Below are 17,583 nucleotides of genomic sequence, written 5' to 3'. Positions count from 1 at the left end.
TGTCAGTGGTAGCCTAGAGAGGCCGCTACCCTACAGGAGCCGAACGGGGGCTTCCGCTCAGCTGAGAGGCAAGATGGCCACGGCAGGGGGTGTCTCTGGGGCTGACCCGGGAAGTCGGAGTCTCCTTCGCCTTCTGTCTTTCTGCGTCCTACTAGCAGGTGAGGCCTCCCCGCCCGTGAGCTCCGTTCTCTAAGGGGAACTCTCCGGATCGGCCCTGCCGCGAGCACCACTGTCTCCCTTCTGGTTCCCGCTGCCCCTCTGTCCCCCGACCCTGTAAATTCTCTTTCTCTTTCGTTCCCACGACAGAAGTTCCCCCTTTGCCTGGACCTGAAGGTCCCTTCTTCCCCACAGCACGTCAAGTCGCTTCACTCCCTTTTCCAGGCCTCTTCCCGGACTCCCAGCCCGACCCTCTCCCACTTTATCCAGATGCCTCGTTTTCCCCCAGCCACCCAACCCACAGTCGAAAGGAACAGGTGTGAAAGTTAGCTTTCTTCCCCGCGTTTAGACTTTTTGAGATGAAAGCAGTCTTGTTCTGTGGGTGCTGTGCGGCGCTTAAAAGGTAGATTCCTTATTTCTTCCTCTACTGATGACACCATAAATCTGTGTCCCTCTGCCTTGCCTGTTTGTTATTGTTGTTTTTTAAATCAGTAAAGTAAAAGTAAGGTAGACTATGGCTACTCTTAACTGTCAAGACCGAGAAGTAAAGATTCAAGGAACTTTTGGCATTTATAATGTTCTTAAATGTTTGCTTATATGCGTTTATTTACTAATATATGGCTTTCTAGTGGGTCACGCCCTAAAAATGCAAAATGTCTGTATAAAACTATGACTATGCTTCCCAAATTCACATTGTTTTTAAAGACCCTCAAAGGAGAAACTATAGCTGCCACACACTGTGGGCACACAAATGACCTACTGATGTTAAATTAACTGACAGGTGTATGTCATAAGGTTTCTCCCAATTCTGGTCACACTCTTGGAAAAATGTCTCAGAAAGTTTTCATAGCCCAGCACCTTTGTATTAACCGATTAGTAATGCACATACAGGATACACAAGCAGCAGTGTTATCAACCATGCAACCAGAATCTGGCAAATAATGTAAGGTCAAACATCTTTCCTTTGACCAAGTTTTCTCTCTTTTAGTGTCACTGTCAATGGCACTACATGGACTTTGTAATAACCCTTGAGACACATATCTGGGTGTCATGTCTAGCATATATCTGTTACAATAATTTGCCCAAGAAGTAAGAAGAATAGACATTAATCTCATTTTAGGAAGTATGATATTGAATGGTTTACTCATGACATACATCTGGCTAATGACGTGATAGAAGCCAGTACTTGTGTCTCTCAATTTTTTCTAACACTTTTTATCTTCCAATCAGGTTTGTGCAGGGGAAACTCAGTGGAGAGGAAGATATATATCCCCTTAAATAAAACAGCTCCCTGTGTTCGCCTGCTTAACGCCACTCATCAGATTGGCTGCCAGTGTGAGTTGAGACTGGGACTCATGTTTGTGGACATTAATATTTGTCTGTGCCCTAGATACTAAGTAACATCCATGTCCTGCTTAGGAGTTTTGACACTCAAATTGGACTGTGTGAGTAGGCAGTGATAGAGAACCATCTGTCAAGCTAGGCAAGGTAATTAATAAGAACTAACATGTAGTAAATGCTGCATACCAAACTTTTTACATGTGTATCTCATATAACCCCCACCACAACCCCATAAAGTAGGTCTGACTGTTATTGTCACTTTACAAATGATGAAAGACTTAAGTCGAGTAACTTTTCCAAGATCATACTGGTAATAAGTGATGAAGCCAGGACCTGGTGGCCCAAGCACTAAGCTGGGATGCTTTTTTTTTTTTTGAGATAGAGTTTCGCTTTTGTCTTCCATGCTGGAGTGCAATGGTGCAATCTCGGTTCACTGCGACCTCTGCCTTCCAGATTCAAATGATTCTCCTGCCTCAGCCTCCCAAGTAGCTGGGATTACATGCACCTACCATCACGCCCAGCTAATTTTTGTATTTTTAGTGGAGATTGGGTTTTACCATGTTGGCCAGGATGGTCTCGAATTCCTGGCCTCAAGTGATCTACCCATCTCGGCCACCCAAAGTGCTGGGATTACAGGCATGAGCCACCATGCTTGGCCAAGCCCGGACTCTTAACTACCCTATTATGCTGTTTTTTAAGGTGAAAAAAGTCTCATATTCTATGGTGTCCAGTGATTACTTGCACTCTGAACTTTTTGGAACCAAAATGGGCTTCTTAAAGGCAATGAACTGGTTGAAGAGAAAGTACTGAAAATGCAAGATAAGCTGGGTGCAATGGCTCATGCCTATAATCCTAGCACTTTGGGAGGCCAAGGCGATGGATCACTCGAGGTCAGGAGTTCAAGACCAGCCTGCCCAGCATGTTGAAACCCCCTTGTTTCCACTAAAAATACAACAAGTAGCCGGCTGAAGTAGAGTGCCTGTATAGTCCCAGCTTCTCGGGAGGCAGAGGCAGGAGAATCGCTTGAGCCCAGGAGGCAGTGGTTGCAATGAGCCAAGATTGTGCCACTGCACTCCAGCCTGGGTGACAGAGTGAGACACTGTCTCAAAAAAAAAAAAAAACCGAAAAAAAAAACAAAGAAAAAGAAAATGCCAAATAATTGCAAGAGGAATTAGTGAAGCATTCTATTTATCTTTTTTTAAAACTTTTTTTTCCTTAAATTCAGCTGACAGTGAGACCATTTATTTTTATGCTTTGTAAGTGTGTTCCAAAAGAGGGTGCCATGACACTATGGCTCTAAAAACTATAAGAACCATAGGGCAGGAAAAGTAGTCATCTAAAGGCTAACCTGCTATCTTCAGATTTTGTTTTCCATGAACAGTAGCTCTGTCAGAATGTAGTTTTGCAGATAAGCAGGAAACGGGGCCTGATATTGGCTTCTTCATCTTCAAATTAATCACCTCTGAATTTCAGTTTACCCCTGGAATAGTGGTTGGAATACTTGCATAAGGCTGAAAGTAAAATACTTCTTAATGGATGTTTATTGATGATGCTAAGTAAATAGTGTGGTCTCAGAAGTGCTGTATAATTTCCTGAAACCTTCCACTTTGGTAAGGGAAAACTGAGACACTGAGAAGTGAAGGACTGGCTCATAGTAGCAGTTACTACTTTTCCTGAGCTATAGTATAATTATTCCATGTCCCTGCTATACAAAGCACTGGGAGTAGGTTAAATGGTTCCAAACAGCCCCAAATAAACTTTCTGTTGGAGTTAGTTTCTTTCTTTCTTTCTTTCTTTCTCTCTCTCTTTTTTTTTTTTTTTTTTTTTTTTTTTGAGATGGAGTCTTGCCCTGTTTCCTAGACTGGAGTACAGTGGTGCAATATCAGCTCACTGCAACCTGTGGCTGCTGGGTTCGAGCGACTCTCCTGACAGCCTCCTGAGTAGTTGGGGTTACAGGTGTGCACCACCACACCTGGCTAAATTTTTGTATCTTTGGTAGAGATGGGGTTTCACCATGTTGGCCAGGCCGGTCTCAAACTCCTGACCTTGTGACCCACCTGCTTTGGCCTCCCAAAGTGCCAGGATTATAGGTGTGAGCCACCATGTCTGGCCCCTGGACTTAGTTTCTGAACTGGTTTGAGGGTGGAAGAGAGCTAGGTCCAGGGTGGGCTGAGATCAGACTGCTGGTCTTGCTGGAACCTCACTATAAGTACAGAAGGCCAGGACCCCATCCTCTTGTAACTGGGCTCTAAGAAAACTCCTTTGGGAATGACTCATTCTGCTTTATGTTCTTAAAACAGCTCTGTGGGAAGCAAAGCCTCTACAGGTAAAGCCAAGTGCCAGTACTTGGAAACAAGAGGGGAGGGGCTGGACTCTGGCCACTTCCTCATTAAGATCTTGTTTTCTTTTCAACCTACTTATTTCTAAGTTTTACTTCATTATATCTGTCTTTCCTGAGCAGGCTACGCCCTTTTTAATTAGGGTAGCGAACAGGATAAAACTAAGGAGAAAGAGTGATACCCAGATTTGTTTTCTGGTTATAATGCTCTGCTTCTCTTGGACCCTTTAAAGCTCTCAAAGGGAGTTATAAATAGGTTTCTTTTCCCTCCCTCCCTCCTTCTTTCCTTTCTTCCTTCTTTCATCTATCCCCCCAGTATGAGATGAATAGAGGTAGAAAACCTCCTCATTGAAGGCCCAGAGAAAATAAGCAAGTTATTTAAGACTACACTGTTAGGCCGGACATGGTGGCTCACGCCTGTAATCCAAGCACTTTGATGGCCAAGGTGGGCGGATCACCTGAGGTTGGGAGTTCAAGACCAGCCTGACCAACATCAGCCTGACCAACATGGTGAAACCCTGTCTTAAAAAAAAAAAAAAAAAAAAAAAAAAAAAAAAAGACTACACTGCCACTAGTTAGAACCCAGATTTGAATCCAGGTTTTTTTCAGTCCAGTATCATAATTTGTTTTCTTCCTGTCCTCCCTGGAGTTGAAGTTCTTTGTTTTGTTTTGTTTTGTTTTTTTTGTGACAGAGTCTCACTGTGTCACCCAGGTTGGAGTGCAGTGGCACAATCTCAGCTCACTGCAGCCTCTACCTCCCAGGTTCAAGCAATTCTCCTGCCTCAGCCTCCCAAGTACCTGGCATTACAGGCCCATGCCATCACACCTGGCTAATTTTTGTATTTTTAGTAGAGACGGGATTTCACTATGTTGGTCAGGCTGATCTCAAACTCCTGACCTCAAGTGATCCACCCACTTCAGCCTCCCAAAGTACTGGGATTGTAGGCATGAGCCACCGCACCTGGCCAAGGTTATATGTTTTTTAGTTGCCACACTACCTGTTCCTTTTCCCATATTTTAAATGCTATGGCAAGGGCCAGGCGTAGTGGCTCACTTCTGTAATCCCAGCACTTTGGGAGGCCGAGGCGGGCATTTAAAACTCTAAAGTGATTCTGATACACAGCCAGAGCTGAGAACTACTGGTCTAAAATAATTTATGAATTAACACATCCAGTTTTCTGTCGGGAGAAGACTCACAGGGAGACCCTAGGATATCCCTATACAGATCACTAGGGACTTAAGGGGTATTACCTAATGCCTTGAATTACATAGAATTCAAAGTATTCTGGACTCTGGGTCATCTACCTCTAATACAGTGCTTCCCAATCTTTATCATGTATGAGACACATAGAAAATGTTATTTGTATGGCATCCTGGCACTTAGAGAAATGGGTGATACTTTCAGGGCATCCTGGGGTAAATGATACGTATGCCTCTGGCCGCAGGTGACTTTGGAAACCCTGGGTTTCCAAGAATGAGGAGAACCAATGTCAGAACATCTCTAATCCATTCAAGGCCTATCAGTTGGGAAGCTCTGTTTTAGAGACCTCAGAGTTCTTGCTTAACCTCATCTAAAACCCGGCCAGAAGCAAGTCAGTCATTCTCAAAAAGGGCAAAAGGATTAACAATTGAAGAAGGGTCCTGAGGCCAAGGGCATCTACGCATGCGTTTTTCAAAGGAGGATTCAAAGCTAAAACCCTGAGCTATAGATTTAGAGTATCTCTGAGCTAGGGATTGGGTAGCATTTTCTGGGGAAAATAGAGGTTTGAAAACTTTGGTGTCTATCTTATGTATACAGCTAAATAAGGTTGAGGGCAGAGAGCAAGAAAATGAAGCTCACAGAACCTTTCTGGCATATAATGAGTCCTCTTGTGCTCTTTTATATTCCATTTCCTCCTGATAACCTTCAGATGGAGCTGGGGCAACAGCTTTTCAGTTCAAATCTAGAGGTGCCTGTGTTCCCCCTAAATATGTCGTGACATCTTTAAAGAGAAAATATATGCAGAATCAGTGAGGCAAAGTCAGAATTGTCAACCATGGGAGCTTTAATTTGACTCATTCTGTCCTGGCAGCTTCAATTAGTGGAGACACAGGGGTTATCCACGTCGTAGAGAAAGAAGAGGACCTGCAGTGGGTATTGACTGATGGCCCTAACCCCCCTTACATGGTTCTGCTGGAGAGCAAGCTTTTTACCAGGTAAGAACTAGACGTATCTGCTGGGAAAACATCCACAGAGGGCAAAGTTCAGTGAACAGTCCTCCCACTTATTAGTGAAAACATCCCTTGGCTGCCCTGGTCTGGTCAGGGGCGAGGGTGGGATAGTCTTCAGAAGGAAGGTTGTACTGTCAAAAATAATCTTGAGCTCAGGGCTTAATTTCATCTACCTTGTTTCTGAGTAATTCTGGGCACCCCTCTCCTTCCTCCCTGGGGTCCTTACTCACTAGAGCTCTACTTTTAGAGCAGACCATAGTCCAGAGTCAGAAGTTAGTGACTGAAAGGAAGTACTAGGGAAACAGTCTAGTGCCCCTAGTTCCCCATTTGTTTCCATCCTGGAGGGCAGGATGTCAGGCTGTCTGATACCTTCCTGAGTTCCTGCATGGAATTCCTTTCGTATTCCAGGAATTTAATGGAGAAGCTGAAGGGAAGAACCAGTCGAATTGCTGGTCTTGCAGTGTCCTTGACCAAGCCCAGTCCAGCTTCAGGCTTCTCTCCTAGTGTGCAGTGCCCAAATGACGGGTTTGGTAAGTGTCCCAAAGGGTCAGGAGAGCCTGCTGTCACCTAGGGCTCATTGTTGCTTTGGTTTTATGTCTTTGTGAGGGATGTGTGTGTGTCTGTGTCTGTGTGTAGTGTCAGTAACTGACTTGCAAACAGGAGGTAGTGTTTGTCTTGCTGCTCATCGCCTCCCTCTCCTGCTTTCCCTTCCTTTGCCTTACCTGGCATCATCCCTTTTTGTCACATGTTCACATCCCTAATCTGACAGCCTAAGACTCCCTGTTACCATTGCCTCTCTATTTTAGTGTGGATGGTGATAGACTTCATGCCTGCTTCTTTATGTCACCACCTCCTTTTGAACCTTTAGTCCCAACTCTAAGATATCCTAACCTTCCTCGCACACCTGGTTCCTGAGTACTTGGTGTCCCCGTAACCAGTCTCCCAATCCCCCATCCTTCCCTTCAGGTGTTTACTCCAACTCCTATGGGCCAGAGTTTGCTCACTGTGGAGAAATACAGTGGAACTCACTGGGCAATGGTTTGGCTTATGAAGACTTTAGTTTCCCCATCTTTCTTCTTGAAGATGAAAATGAAACCAAGGTCATCAAGCAGGTAATGACTATGCCAGCTCCTAGTAATTCCAGTTAGAAAGAAGATTATTTTTCTAGCCAGGCGTGGTGGTGTGCTCATGTAGTTCCGGCTACTCAGGAGGCTGAGAAAGGAGGATCGCTTGAGCCCAGGAGGCAGAGATTTCAGTGAGCTGAGGTGGCACCACTGCACTCCAGCCTGGGTGACAGAGCGAGACCCTGTCTCAAAAGAAAGAGAGAGAGAGAGAGAAAGAAGAGAGAGGGAGGGAGGGAGGGAGGGAAGGGAAGGCAGGTGGGCAGGCAGGTGGGTGGAGGGGAGGGGAGGGAAGGGAGAAAGGAAGGAAAGAGAAGGGAGGGAGGGAAGGAAAAGAAAAGAAAAGGAAGAAAGGGGATGATTTTCTAGGCTCTCCTGTTCAGAGGGAGGCTCATTCTGCTAGTGCACCTGCTGAAAGACGGTTACTCCAAAGAGAACCCAGACATTGATTTTTCTCACGTTCTTTTCCCACGTTTCGCTCTGGCCTGATAGCACAGCATTAAAGCCTTTTAGACTAGAAGAAAACATAAAGAATATCTGAAAGAATCATATGAAACAAGGTACACAGCCCAGGTTAAGAGCCACTCAGTATCATAAAAAGAGCATTGGACTAGCGATTTATTCAATTTGGTGATTTCGGATGTTCTTTTTAGCTCTGATGTGCCCTAATTCTGGTCTAGTATTTCCACTTTGATTCACAGAGTAGTTAAGAGATTTGTCCAAAGGTGCATGGTGAGCTGATGTCCAAGCTGTGTCGTATCTGATTTTCTGTCTCTAGTTTGGTGCTCTCTGTATCAGATCACATTGAATCTTTTCAGTGGCTGAAGCTTCACACTGGGCCAGGCCATCTGAAGTGGGATAATTTCATCTGCTCCAACTAAACCAGAGAGTCTGCAACCCTTTGTACCTCTTGATAAGTTTTTCCTCTTTGACCTTATAGATCCTATGGTTGTACCAGGGTAACCATAGCTCAGGGACAAATGTCTCCGAAAAGGGTGTGGCTCCATCCTAAAAGGATGGAACTGGACCCTCCTGTTTCTGGGATGTAAGGGAGGGCCTCCACAGCTAGCTGTCTCCGTGAGGTCCATCTCTCCTTTCAGTGCTACCAAGATCACAACCTGAGTCAGAATGGCTCAGCACCAACCTTCCCGCTGTGTGCCATGCAGCTCTTCTCACACATGCACGCTGTCATCAGCACTGCCACCTGCATGCGGCGCAGCTCCATCCAAAGCACCTTCAGCATCAACCCAGGTAGGGCAGATCCAAACCGTGAGGGTATTGGAATGAGGGGCAGAGGGAAAGTGGAACCAGGCCAGGGAATGTTGTAGAGACTATAACAGGAAAGGAGTAGACACCATGAAGGAGCTGTGCGTGGGAGAACTAGAAACAATTCTGGAAAACGTAGGCAGCTTGTTTCTAAAGTGGATGGTGGCAGAAAAGCCAACCTGGGACTGTTGTAAGTGGAGAAAATGACTTAGAGTTGATGGGGCACTGGTCAGAGACATTTTCCGGTGTTGCCTTTATAGCTACCCTCTCCTTTAGCCTTGTTGATCTCTCATTGTTTGTGCCCTGCTTAGAAATCGTCTGTGACCCCCTGTCTGATTACAATGTGTGGAGCATGCTAAAGCCTATCAATACAACTGGGACATTAAAGCCGGATGACAGGGTTGTGGTCGCTGCCACCCGGGTGAGTACTGGTTTCTGATCAGGATGGGCAGGGCTGGCACAAAAAGAACTGGCAGGCCCCTCTCTGGCATATCAGATTTCAAAGTTGCTAAATTGGGAAGCGTCAAATGGGGAGGAATCTGGGCTGTGGGACTCCTGGGTTGTCTGCATTGCCGCAGGACAGGTAAATTCTCTTGACTGGAGCAGGAAAAGAGGTTTGGGGCCAGTTTTAAAGTACATATCCCCTGACTTTTCTTCTTTGGTACCTAGCTGGATAGTCGTTCCTTCTTCTGGAATGTGGCCCCAGGGGCCGAAAGCGCGGTGGCTTCCTTCGTCACGCAGCTGGCTGCTGCTGAAGCTTTGCAAAAGGCACCTGATGTGACCACCCTGCCCCGCAATGTCATGTTTGTCTTCTTTCAAGGGGTAAGGGCTTTTTGGCTGGCGTGCAATGGCAGGGAAGAAAGAGGATGGTAAAGATGGGGGCAGCTACTGGCTGGAGAAGACCTCAGCACTTGACCTAGGTTGTTAATCAGCACAGAGCTTCTGGATGTGTCTACGTGTGTCTCCCCTTTAGATTCCTCCATTTTAGGAAGCTTAGATTCCTTCTTTTTAGGAAGCTTTTACATCCTGAATTGGTGTATAACCAGTCCCCTGTTTCCCCCACTGATAAGATCTATTGAGTGGCCTTTTACTTTTATTCTCTGGACTCCTTTACTGCTGTCTCCATCCAGGAGCCCTGAGGCTACTGACTCTCCTCACTAGGACCCCTAAAATTAGGGAACAGCATCTGTGGCAGAGTCACTGGAGGTGGGGGACTCTTAAGAAGCAGACACAGTAGCTGATGTTTGTCTTAGGCCTTTACTAAGACTACTTTCCCCATTTCTGGGCTTGAGAAGTCTTGTGATATGTACATATGAGGGATCACCCCAGCTGGGAGGCGGGGCCAAGAGGAACAGAAAGTCGTATGACTGTAAGCTGACTAGCAGTTGAGGTGAACTGAGACAGTAGTCGTCTTGCCTATAGCTTTGATGATCTAGCCTTCTTCAAGGCTTTCTTAAACCTTGGAATCTGTATTCCCCTCCCACCTACCTCCATCTCTCAGGAAACTTTTGACTACATTGGCAGCTCAAGGATGGTCTACGATATGGAGAAGGGCAAGTTTCCTGTGCAGTTAGAGAACGTTGACTCATTTGTGGAGCTGGGACAGGTATGCAGCATATCCCCCTGGCCCTTCCTTTTTACTTACAGCTTCCTCCTTTGTTGTTCTGTGGTCTCAACTGCAGAAACCACCACCTCTTCCCTTGACTTCTATCTCCTAGGTATGGGCCAGAACAGGAAACTGATTCTAAGTGTTGTTTCTTCATCCTCCTCGCAGGTGGCCTTAAGAACTTCACTAGAGCTTTGGATGCACACAGATCCCATGTCTCAGAAAAATGAGTCTGTTCGGAGCCAGGTAACCTGAGCATCTCTCCTCATTTCCTGTTCCTACAGCTCAGAATCCAGACCCCAACCCCTGCCCTGTTTCCACCAACCCCTGCCCTGTTTCCACTAACCCCCAGGGCCTGTGAGACAGGGTAAGAGACAGGATTGGATTGGGTGTTGGCCAAAGGATGAACACCACAGCTGTTGTTGCTGCTGGGAAGAATCAGGAGCTCAGTGGCATCCCATTGGTTCCCTGGACTGGGTAGTTCTCTGATCATTTGTTGCCTAGCAGACTACCACTGCCCATTAAGGATAGGTGAGTGACTAGCTCCCTTCTTGCCTTGCTGCCCCATGGATCCAGTTGTCAAGGCTGCTCTGCCCAAGTCCTGGCTGTGTCACAGTCCCTACCCAAGTTTGCCCTCCACTTTCCTCACTGCTTGTTCAAAATGTTCCCTTCCCTCTAGGTCCACCGTTAGGTCTGCTTTTCTCCAGGTGGTCCTCTTTCTGCAATTCCAGCCTTCAGTGTCATCCCTGCTCTGGATTCCTGTAGCATTTAAATAATTGGTTATCTGTTTGGCATTCAGCACACAGTTTTCTATTATTATTTGCCCCCTCCAGTTCTGCACAATAAATAATAAGTGAAGCATCCACCAAAGATAAAGCAGAGTCTTGAATACAGTACAATTTTCCTATAAATATGAAAAAGAAGTCCTCTTCTTTATGCCTCAGTTTTCTAACTCTAAAAAGAATGGCGGAAGCTACAGGAAATTCAGAGAACCTTGGTCCCAGAAGGCTGGAGGGATAAAAGTCTATTAGAGATAGGGTAGCTCCCCCAAGCTGGGGACCCGAAGTATAGAGCATTTCAGGCCTAAAAGAGACCTCTCGCTTCCCATCCCCCAGCCTCCCATCAGTCAGTCTGCCTCGTTCCCCCGCAGGTGGAGGATCTCCTGAACACATTGGAGAAGAGTGGTGCTGGCGTCCCTGCTGTCATCCTCAGGAGGCCAAATCAGTCCCAGCCTCTCCCACCATCTTCCCTGCAGCGATTTCTTCGAGCTCGAAACATCTCTGGTGTTGTTCTGGCTGACCACTCTCGTGCCTTCAATAACAAGTAAGAATCGCTTGGCCCTGCCCCCTCTTCATTCTGGAAGAGTCTGTTCTGCAGTCTGGGAGGAAGGTCACTGTCCTCCACATTCCCACCCTACCTCCTCCAAAACCTCAAGTCCATCTGTAGTCTTTGCTCAGTGGCCTTTTCACATCCGGCCCAAAACCCTTATTTGTTTGACTGGAAATTCATCTTAGAAACTCTTCCTCACCCTTAATCCTTTCCTATCACAATACTCAGTTATGGGTTCCACTGCTCCCAAGCTCTCCAGGGTCCTGAGTTCCTCAGGGCTGCCAGCAGAGGGCATCATCTCAAACCAAGCATGGGAAGGGTGGTGGGGGCTCTTTGGCTGGAGTAGAGAAAGCAGTCCTCTTAAACCCACCCAGAGGTGCCAGAAACAGTATTCATACTCCGTGAAATGTACCATGTTCTTGCCATGTGATAGGTATCCATGGTTCAGTGTGACAGTAAAAGAGTCTCCCATAGCTGATGGGGCTCCAGATACACAAAGTAAGGCCCTGTTAGTCACCTCTTTCTTGGTCCAGTTTATCCTTAAACTGCTCCTAACCTGAAGCCTTAGGTAACAGGGGACTTCTTACTCAGGCTGGATTGCCAAGCTTCCCTGGGGTAAAATGAGTTTCAGAGTGAAAATGCTTGAGCTCTGTTTCTGACCCCAGCCAAGTAGTACTTTCCCCTTCATTTAGGGGAGTGACAGCCCGAGCACTTAGGGTCAGCCGTCTTCTCCAAAGCTTTCTTTGTATCACTTCGGGGGTGAGTGAGGATTCATCATTTGAACACATTTTGGATTTGATTATATGGCTGACTTGACTTCGTGTGGGACAGGGATTTATCAATGGTAAAGACTGTGGAGCTCTGTTATTCCCTCTTTTAAGATCTATCTCCTTGGGGCTCCATAAGGATCATCGTGGTGATTTTATCAATGTATTCATATATATCTATGAGCAGACCTGATGCTAAGACCTGCTAATCACCCCCTGCTCCCAGCCACCCTAAATAGAAGTGTTCATTGGAACAGTTATGTAATTGATCTGATGATATATGGCAGAGTTCTCTGAAAGTCATCTTAACCATCCCCCACGTCTCCAGCCCCAGTGATATAGAAGAGTCTCTCCTGTTCTTAAAGATCCGAGCTCATTTACCTTTTCTACTTGTCTGTTAGGAAAGTCTTTAATTTTCACTAGCCACTTCACCCTCACTCCTATCTCCCTGTTCTCCACACCTTCAATATGGGATCCTGATTTTCTCTCATCCCTTTTTTCTGGATGATGAAAAATGAGATACCAAGTTCCTGCATAAGAGGTATTTGAGGGAGGAAAAGGGCAGAGCCCTGGCTAAATGTAGCCAAGGCTCATGCCAGCTTTCCTGGCAGATACTACCAGAGTATTTACGACACTGCTGAGAACATTAATGTGAGCTATCCCGAATGGCTGAGCCCTGAAGAGGACCTGAACTTTGTAACAGACACTGCCAAGGTAGCACTGAACCAGGCTGGGTGGGAGCCTGGGGCACACAGTGAAGGTGCTAGCGTTTGAGGATAGGAGAGGTGGGCCATTCAGCCCCCTCCTCACCTACCACAGGCCCTGGCAGATGTGGCCACAGTGCTGGGACGTGCTCTGTATGAGCTTGCAGGAGGAACCAACTTCAGCGACACAGTTCAGGCTGATCCCCAAACGGTAAGCAGATGGGCCCCGGCTCCTCCTGTCTGTTTACACAGCAAGATGCCCCTATCCTTTATGTCCCTTGTCTAATGTCCCAAACCTTGGAATTCCACATGCCTGTTGATGCCAGTGAGAATGCCTGATGCCCCAGAGAGCTCTTGGGTGGGGCTCATCTGCATCTTGTGAGCCAGCCACTGTCTCCCAACTCCAGTCTATCTAGCCAGTCTGGTTCCTGCCCCATGACTGGGTCTCCACTGATAATTTCTTTCTGTGGGCTCACTTCAGGTCACAGAGTTTTCTCTTTGCACTGTTCTGATCCTAGGTTACTCGCCTGCTCTATGGGTTTCTGATTAGAGCCAACAACTCATGGTTCCAGTCTATCCTCAGGCAGGACCTAAGGTCCTACTTGGGTAAGCATCTGGTGTGGGAATGGGACTCTTAGCTGAGGGAAACGATAGAGAAAAAGTCATTTTGGTTTAACTCTTCCTTTTTTTCTTTTTTTTCTCTCTGTTTTCCTTTCTCTCTTCTCATATTTGATGGATCCTTTTCCCTTGCCCTCCTTTCTGGCTGCTGCCAATCTTGGGCTTTTCCTGTTTCACCCACCGTCCACACCAAATCTTCCCTTCCCTTTGGTCTGCGATCAGGTGACGGGCCTCTTCAACATTACATCGCTGTCTCTAGCCCCACCAACACCACTTACATCGTACAGTATGCCTTGGCAAATTTGACTGGCACAGTGGTCAACCTCACCCGAGAGCAGTGCCAGGATCCAAGTAAAGTCCCAAGTGAAAACAAGGATGTGAGTGGTGGTGGGTGTCGGAGGTACCCTGGGGCCCCTTTCTCTTGGGAAAGTTGGACGTTCTTCTCGGCCCAGTTAGACCCAGGGGATTGGGATGGAGAGGTGGAGAGATGCAGTCCTGAGAAATGGAGTGTTGAAGAGCTTGGTGAAAATGGACCATCTAATGGGTACAGGGACAGCAGCCAGTTAGCTCACTTGGTTAGAGCATGGCACTGATAGAGAGTAAAGGGAACGAGGGAGAAGGGGATCACCCTAGCCCTGTGTTGTGGCCCATCTTCCTGTGCAGCTGTATGAGTACTCATGGGTCCAGGGCCCTTTGAATTCCAATGAGACGGACCGACTCCCCCGGTGCGTGCGTTCCACTGCACGATTAGCCAGGGCCTTGTCTCCTGCCTTCGAACTGAGTCAGTGGAGCTCTACTGAATACTCTACATGGACTGAGAGCCGCTGGAAAGATATCCGTGCCCGAATATTTCTCATTGCCAGCAAAGAGCTTGAGGTGAGATGGGGCAGGAGGGGAGGTCGCAGGGATCTGTCTGACTTCTTTATCTGGTTTCTTGTCTCATGTGCCCCCTTCCAATTCCCATTTGCCCTAGATTTGTAGCAAAAGCCTACTGCAAATCTGTCCCTGGTCAGCCAGCATGTTCCCTTAGGAGGCCTTTTTGTGTGTGTGAGATGGAGTTTTACTCTTGTTGCCCAAGCTGGAGTGCAGTGGCGCAATCTTGGCTCACTGCAACCTCCGCCTCCCCAGTTCAAGCAATTCTCTTGCCTCAGTCTCCGAGTAGCTGGGATTACAGACATGTGTCACTGTGCCCGGCTAATTTTTTTTTATTTTTAGTAGAGATGGGTTTCACCGTGTTGGTCAGGCTAGTCTCAAACTCCTGACCTCAGGTGATCCACCCGCCGTGGCCTCCCACAGTGCTGGGATTACAGGTATGAGCCGCCGCACCTGACAGGAGGCCTTTCTTCACAGAGAGTTTGAAGATGTGTTTATTCTGGAGAGTCCCTGTGGATCCCAGAACTCCTCCACAGTTTCCACTCCCATCTGATATTCCCCATCTGGCACAGCTGGGATGAGTCAGTCTGATGTACTGAGCTCTTGTCATAAGTCAGTAATGTAAATGCCGCAAGAGAACCAAAGCCATGGGCCCTGCTTTAAAAATGCCCATAATCTAAGTAATACAAGACAGAAGCAAGAACTTTACTTCTCTTCTCAAATGCGGAGACAAAGTCTGTAGGCTGGAGAGATATTGCCCATGATTGGTCCATACTTGGTGCTTAGGGCCAGCATCTGAATTCCCATGGCTCCCGACCCCAAACAGTTACCCGGAAAACTGCACTGAGTTCTGAAAATGCCTTCCTCCTTTCTTGCCCTCCCTCCCCCTACAGTTCATCACCCTGATAGTGGGCTTCGGCATCCTCACCTTCTCTCTCATCGTCACCTACTGCATCAATGCCAAAGCTGATGTCCTTTTCATTGCTCCCCGGGAGCCAGGAGCCGTGTCATACTGAGAGGACCCCAGCTTTTCCTGCCAGCTCAGCAGTTCACTTCCTCGAGCATCTGTCCCACTGGGACACAACCACTAGTTTTGTCACTGGAGCCTCCCTGGGCCTGTCTCAGACTGGGATTAACATAAAAGAATGGAACTATCCAAAAGACACAGGGAGAGAGAAATAAGTTGCCTCCCTTCCTCCACTCCCCTTTCCCTTCTCCCCCTCTCCATTTCCTCCTCTTCCCTACTCGTGCCAGATTTTGGGGATTACAAATAGAAGCTTCTTGCTCCTGTTTAACTCCCTAGTTACCCACCCTAAGTTGCCCTTCAGGATCCTTCTACTTTTCCTATCCTGCCCTGTGCCTCTTTCTGCTCCTCACCCCCACCCCTGTACCCAGCCACCTTCGTGACCAGGAAGGACGTAAAAGGTTGAATGTCAGGATCAAGCTACATGGAACCCTTGAGGAGGATGACAGGGGCATCTCTGGGCTGAGCCTGCTGTCTGCTTCCCACCGTCTTTCTCTGGGCCCTCAGATGGCACATTAGGGTGGGCCTGCTGCGGGTGGGTATCCCACCTCCAGCCCACAGTGCTCAGTTGTACTTTTTATTAAGCTGTAATATCTATTTTTGTTTTTGTCTTTTTCTTTTATTCTTTTTTGTAAATATATATATAATGAGTTTCATTAAAATAGATGATCCCACATGACTTGTACTGCTGCCTTTATTCTTCCCAGGCCACCTTGTTCAGTGAGCCTGGACTGGAAGTCATGAAGTTATCTTTGATGCTGTCGTCTTATATCATCTTGGGCTCCAGAGGACCCAAGGAATAAGGCTCTGTCAAAAACAGTTGGAAGTCCTTTCAAATTGGAGAGCCCTGGTTCCCCTCTTGTAAGAACAATGTTAACATAGTTTCTTCTCACTTTGTAATGAACAGGTATTTCTTTATTCACTCTGAGACACTGGCTGGGGTACAGAGATGAAGACAATATAACCCTAACCCTTGAGTAGCTCACAGTTGGGGTGACAGAAGAGACGGACATTCTCACAACTACATTCTCACAAATACAGAGACATTTCCTCCCTCTGTAAAATGTAATCCAGTGTCATAAGTGGAATAATCACAATATATCCCAAATGCTCTGGTAGCAATTCAGGACCATATCAGGGGGTGACATTCAAGTGATGCTGTAAAGCGTTCACCAGGTGTGGAAGCACAGAAGCAAGAATAGGTGTGAGTCACGTTTGGGAGACGGTAAGTTCAGCATGCCTGAGCCACAAGGATCAGCAGGAGGCGAGGCTGGGCTAAATCCCGAAGTTCTTGGCTGGCATGCTAAGGGGTTTGGGCTTTCTGTTAATGGCGGGCCCTTTGGAGACCAAAACAAGTTTGGACTGCTTTACAAAACGAACCTCACCTCTGTAGAGATGCTCAAATTCCTTGAGTCTTCACAGAGGCAAAATTCTGGAGTATAACAGCACTGCTGAATGATCGTGGGCAGTGGCTGAGTCAGCCGGCGGGGAAAGAGAACCTGCAGGAGTAGAAGCCTAAACCCAGCCTTCACTCCACTGCTGGCCAGGAGGCTGCCTCGGACATGTGCCTGAATACCAGCAGTGATGGAAAGGGACTGGCTGGCCATATTCACAGGGTCTCAGGCACCCCTCTTCGTTCCCTGATTAGACCATTTACCTTTTCAAATCATGCTGAGAAGAGGTGATTTTTCTCCAGGTTTCTCTCCAAGTTCCCCAGGGGAAAGGGAGGGATGTTTGGGCTTCTGAGAGATGAAATATACCCTGCTACTTCTCCCCCACCCCAACCCTCCCAGTTTGAGCTGGAGAGGCTGTGTGGTGCTGGCGGGAGTCTAGCACAGCTGCCACCATCGACTGGGCTGGGCTCCACACCTCCCTCGGCCAACAGGTCTCCCAGCGGACAGAGCAGTAAACTCTCTCATCCTGCTGGCAGCTTCAGGAAGCAGAGAAGTGGCTGGGTACCAATGACGGGGCTGAACAGGGAAATAGGGTTGTGCAGAATCCAGAGATCAAGGGGTAAGTAAGAAGTTAAAAGATGCAGGACCGTCACTATTTCAATCTCGGCCTAAGGAAGCATCCTGAGCACAAGCTTGTCTGCCACCTTCCAAGCTCCCTTACTTCCAGCCTCCTAAAAAACCAACTTGGTTTTTTCCATGGCTCATGGAGAGGCCAGGCTCCACAGAAGGCGCATAGCCACCCAAAGCACTGGGCTTTCGAACACCCTCCCTTTCT

General features: G+C 47.3%; 1 protein-coding gene across 1 annotated transcript; it reads left to right on the top strand.

Annotated features, from left to right (window-relative positions):
- The first annotated feature begins 3 nt into the window (after window positions 1-3).
- On the top strand, window positions 4-16,028 carry NCSTN (nicastrin). Its single transcript, XM_003937928.4, has 17 exons — window positions 4-158; window positions 1,387-1,491; window positions 5,908-6,031; window positions 6,455-6,576; window positions 7,013-7,158; window positions 8,268-8,418; window positions 8,745-8,854; window positions 9,103-9,255; window positions 9,935-10,039; window positions 10,208-10,285; window positions 11,190-11,362; window positions 12,747-12,849; window positions 12,955-13,050; window positions 13,358-13,445; window positions 13,680-13,834; window positions 14,121-14,333; window positions 15,224-16,028. Exons 1-17 carry the CDS (start codon window positions 74-76, stop codon window positions 15,344-15,346), a joined length of 2,130 nt encoding a protein of 709 aa, XP_003937977.1. The 5' UTR covers window positions 4-73; the 3' UTR covers window positions 15,347-16,028.
- Window positions 16,029-17,583: the final 1,555 nt, after the last annotated feature.

The sequence above is a fragment of the Saimiri boliviensis genome, chromosome 19 (genome assembly GCF_048565385.1).
Source record: "Saimiri boliviensis isolate mSaiBol1 chromosome 19, mSaiBol1.pri, whole genome shotgun sequence".
Classification (NCBI taxonomy): Eukaryota; Metazoa; Chordata; class Mammalia; order Primates; family Cebidae; genus Saimiri; species Saimiri boliviensis.
The sequence above is the reverse complement of the archived record's forward strand: the minus strand, read 5'-3'. Positions and strand labels throughout refer to the sequence as shown.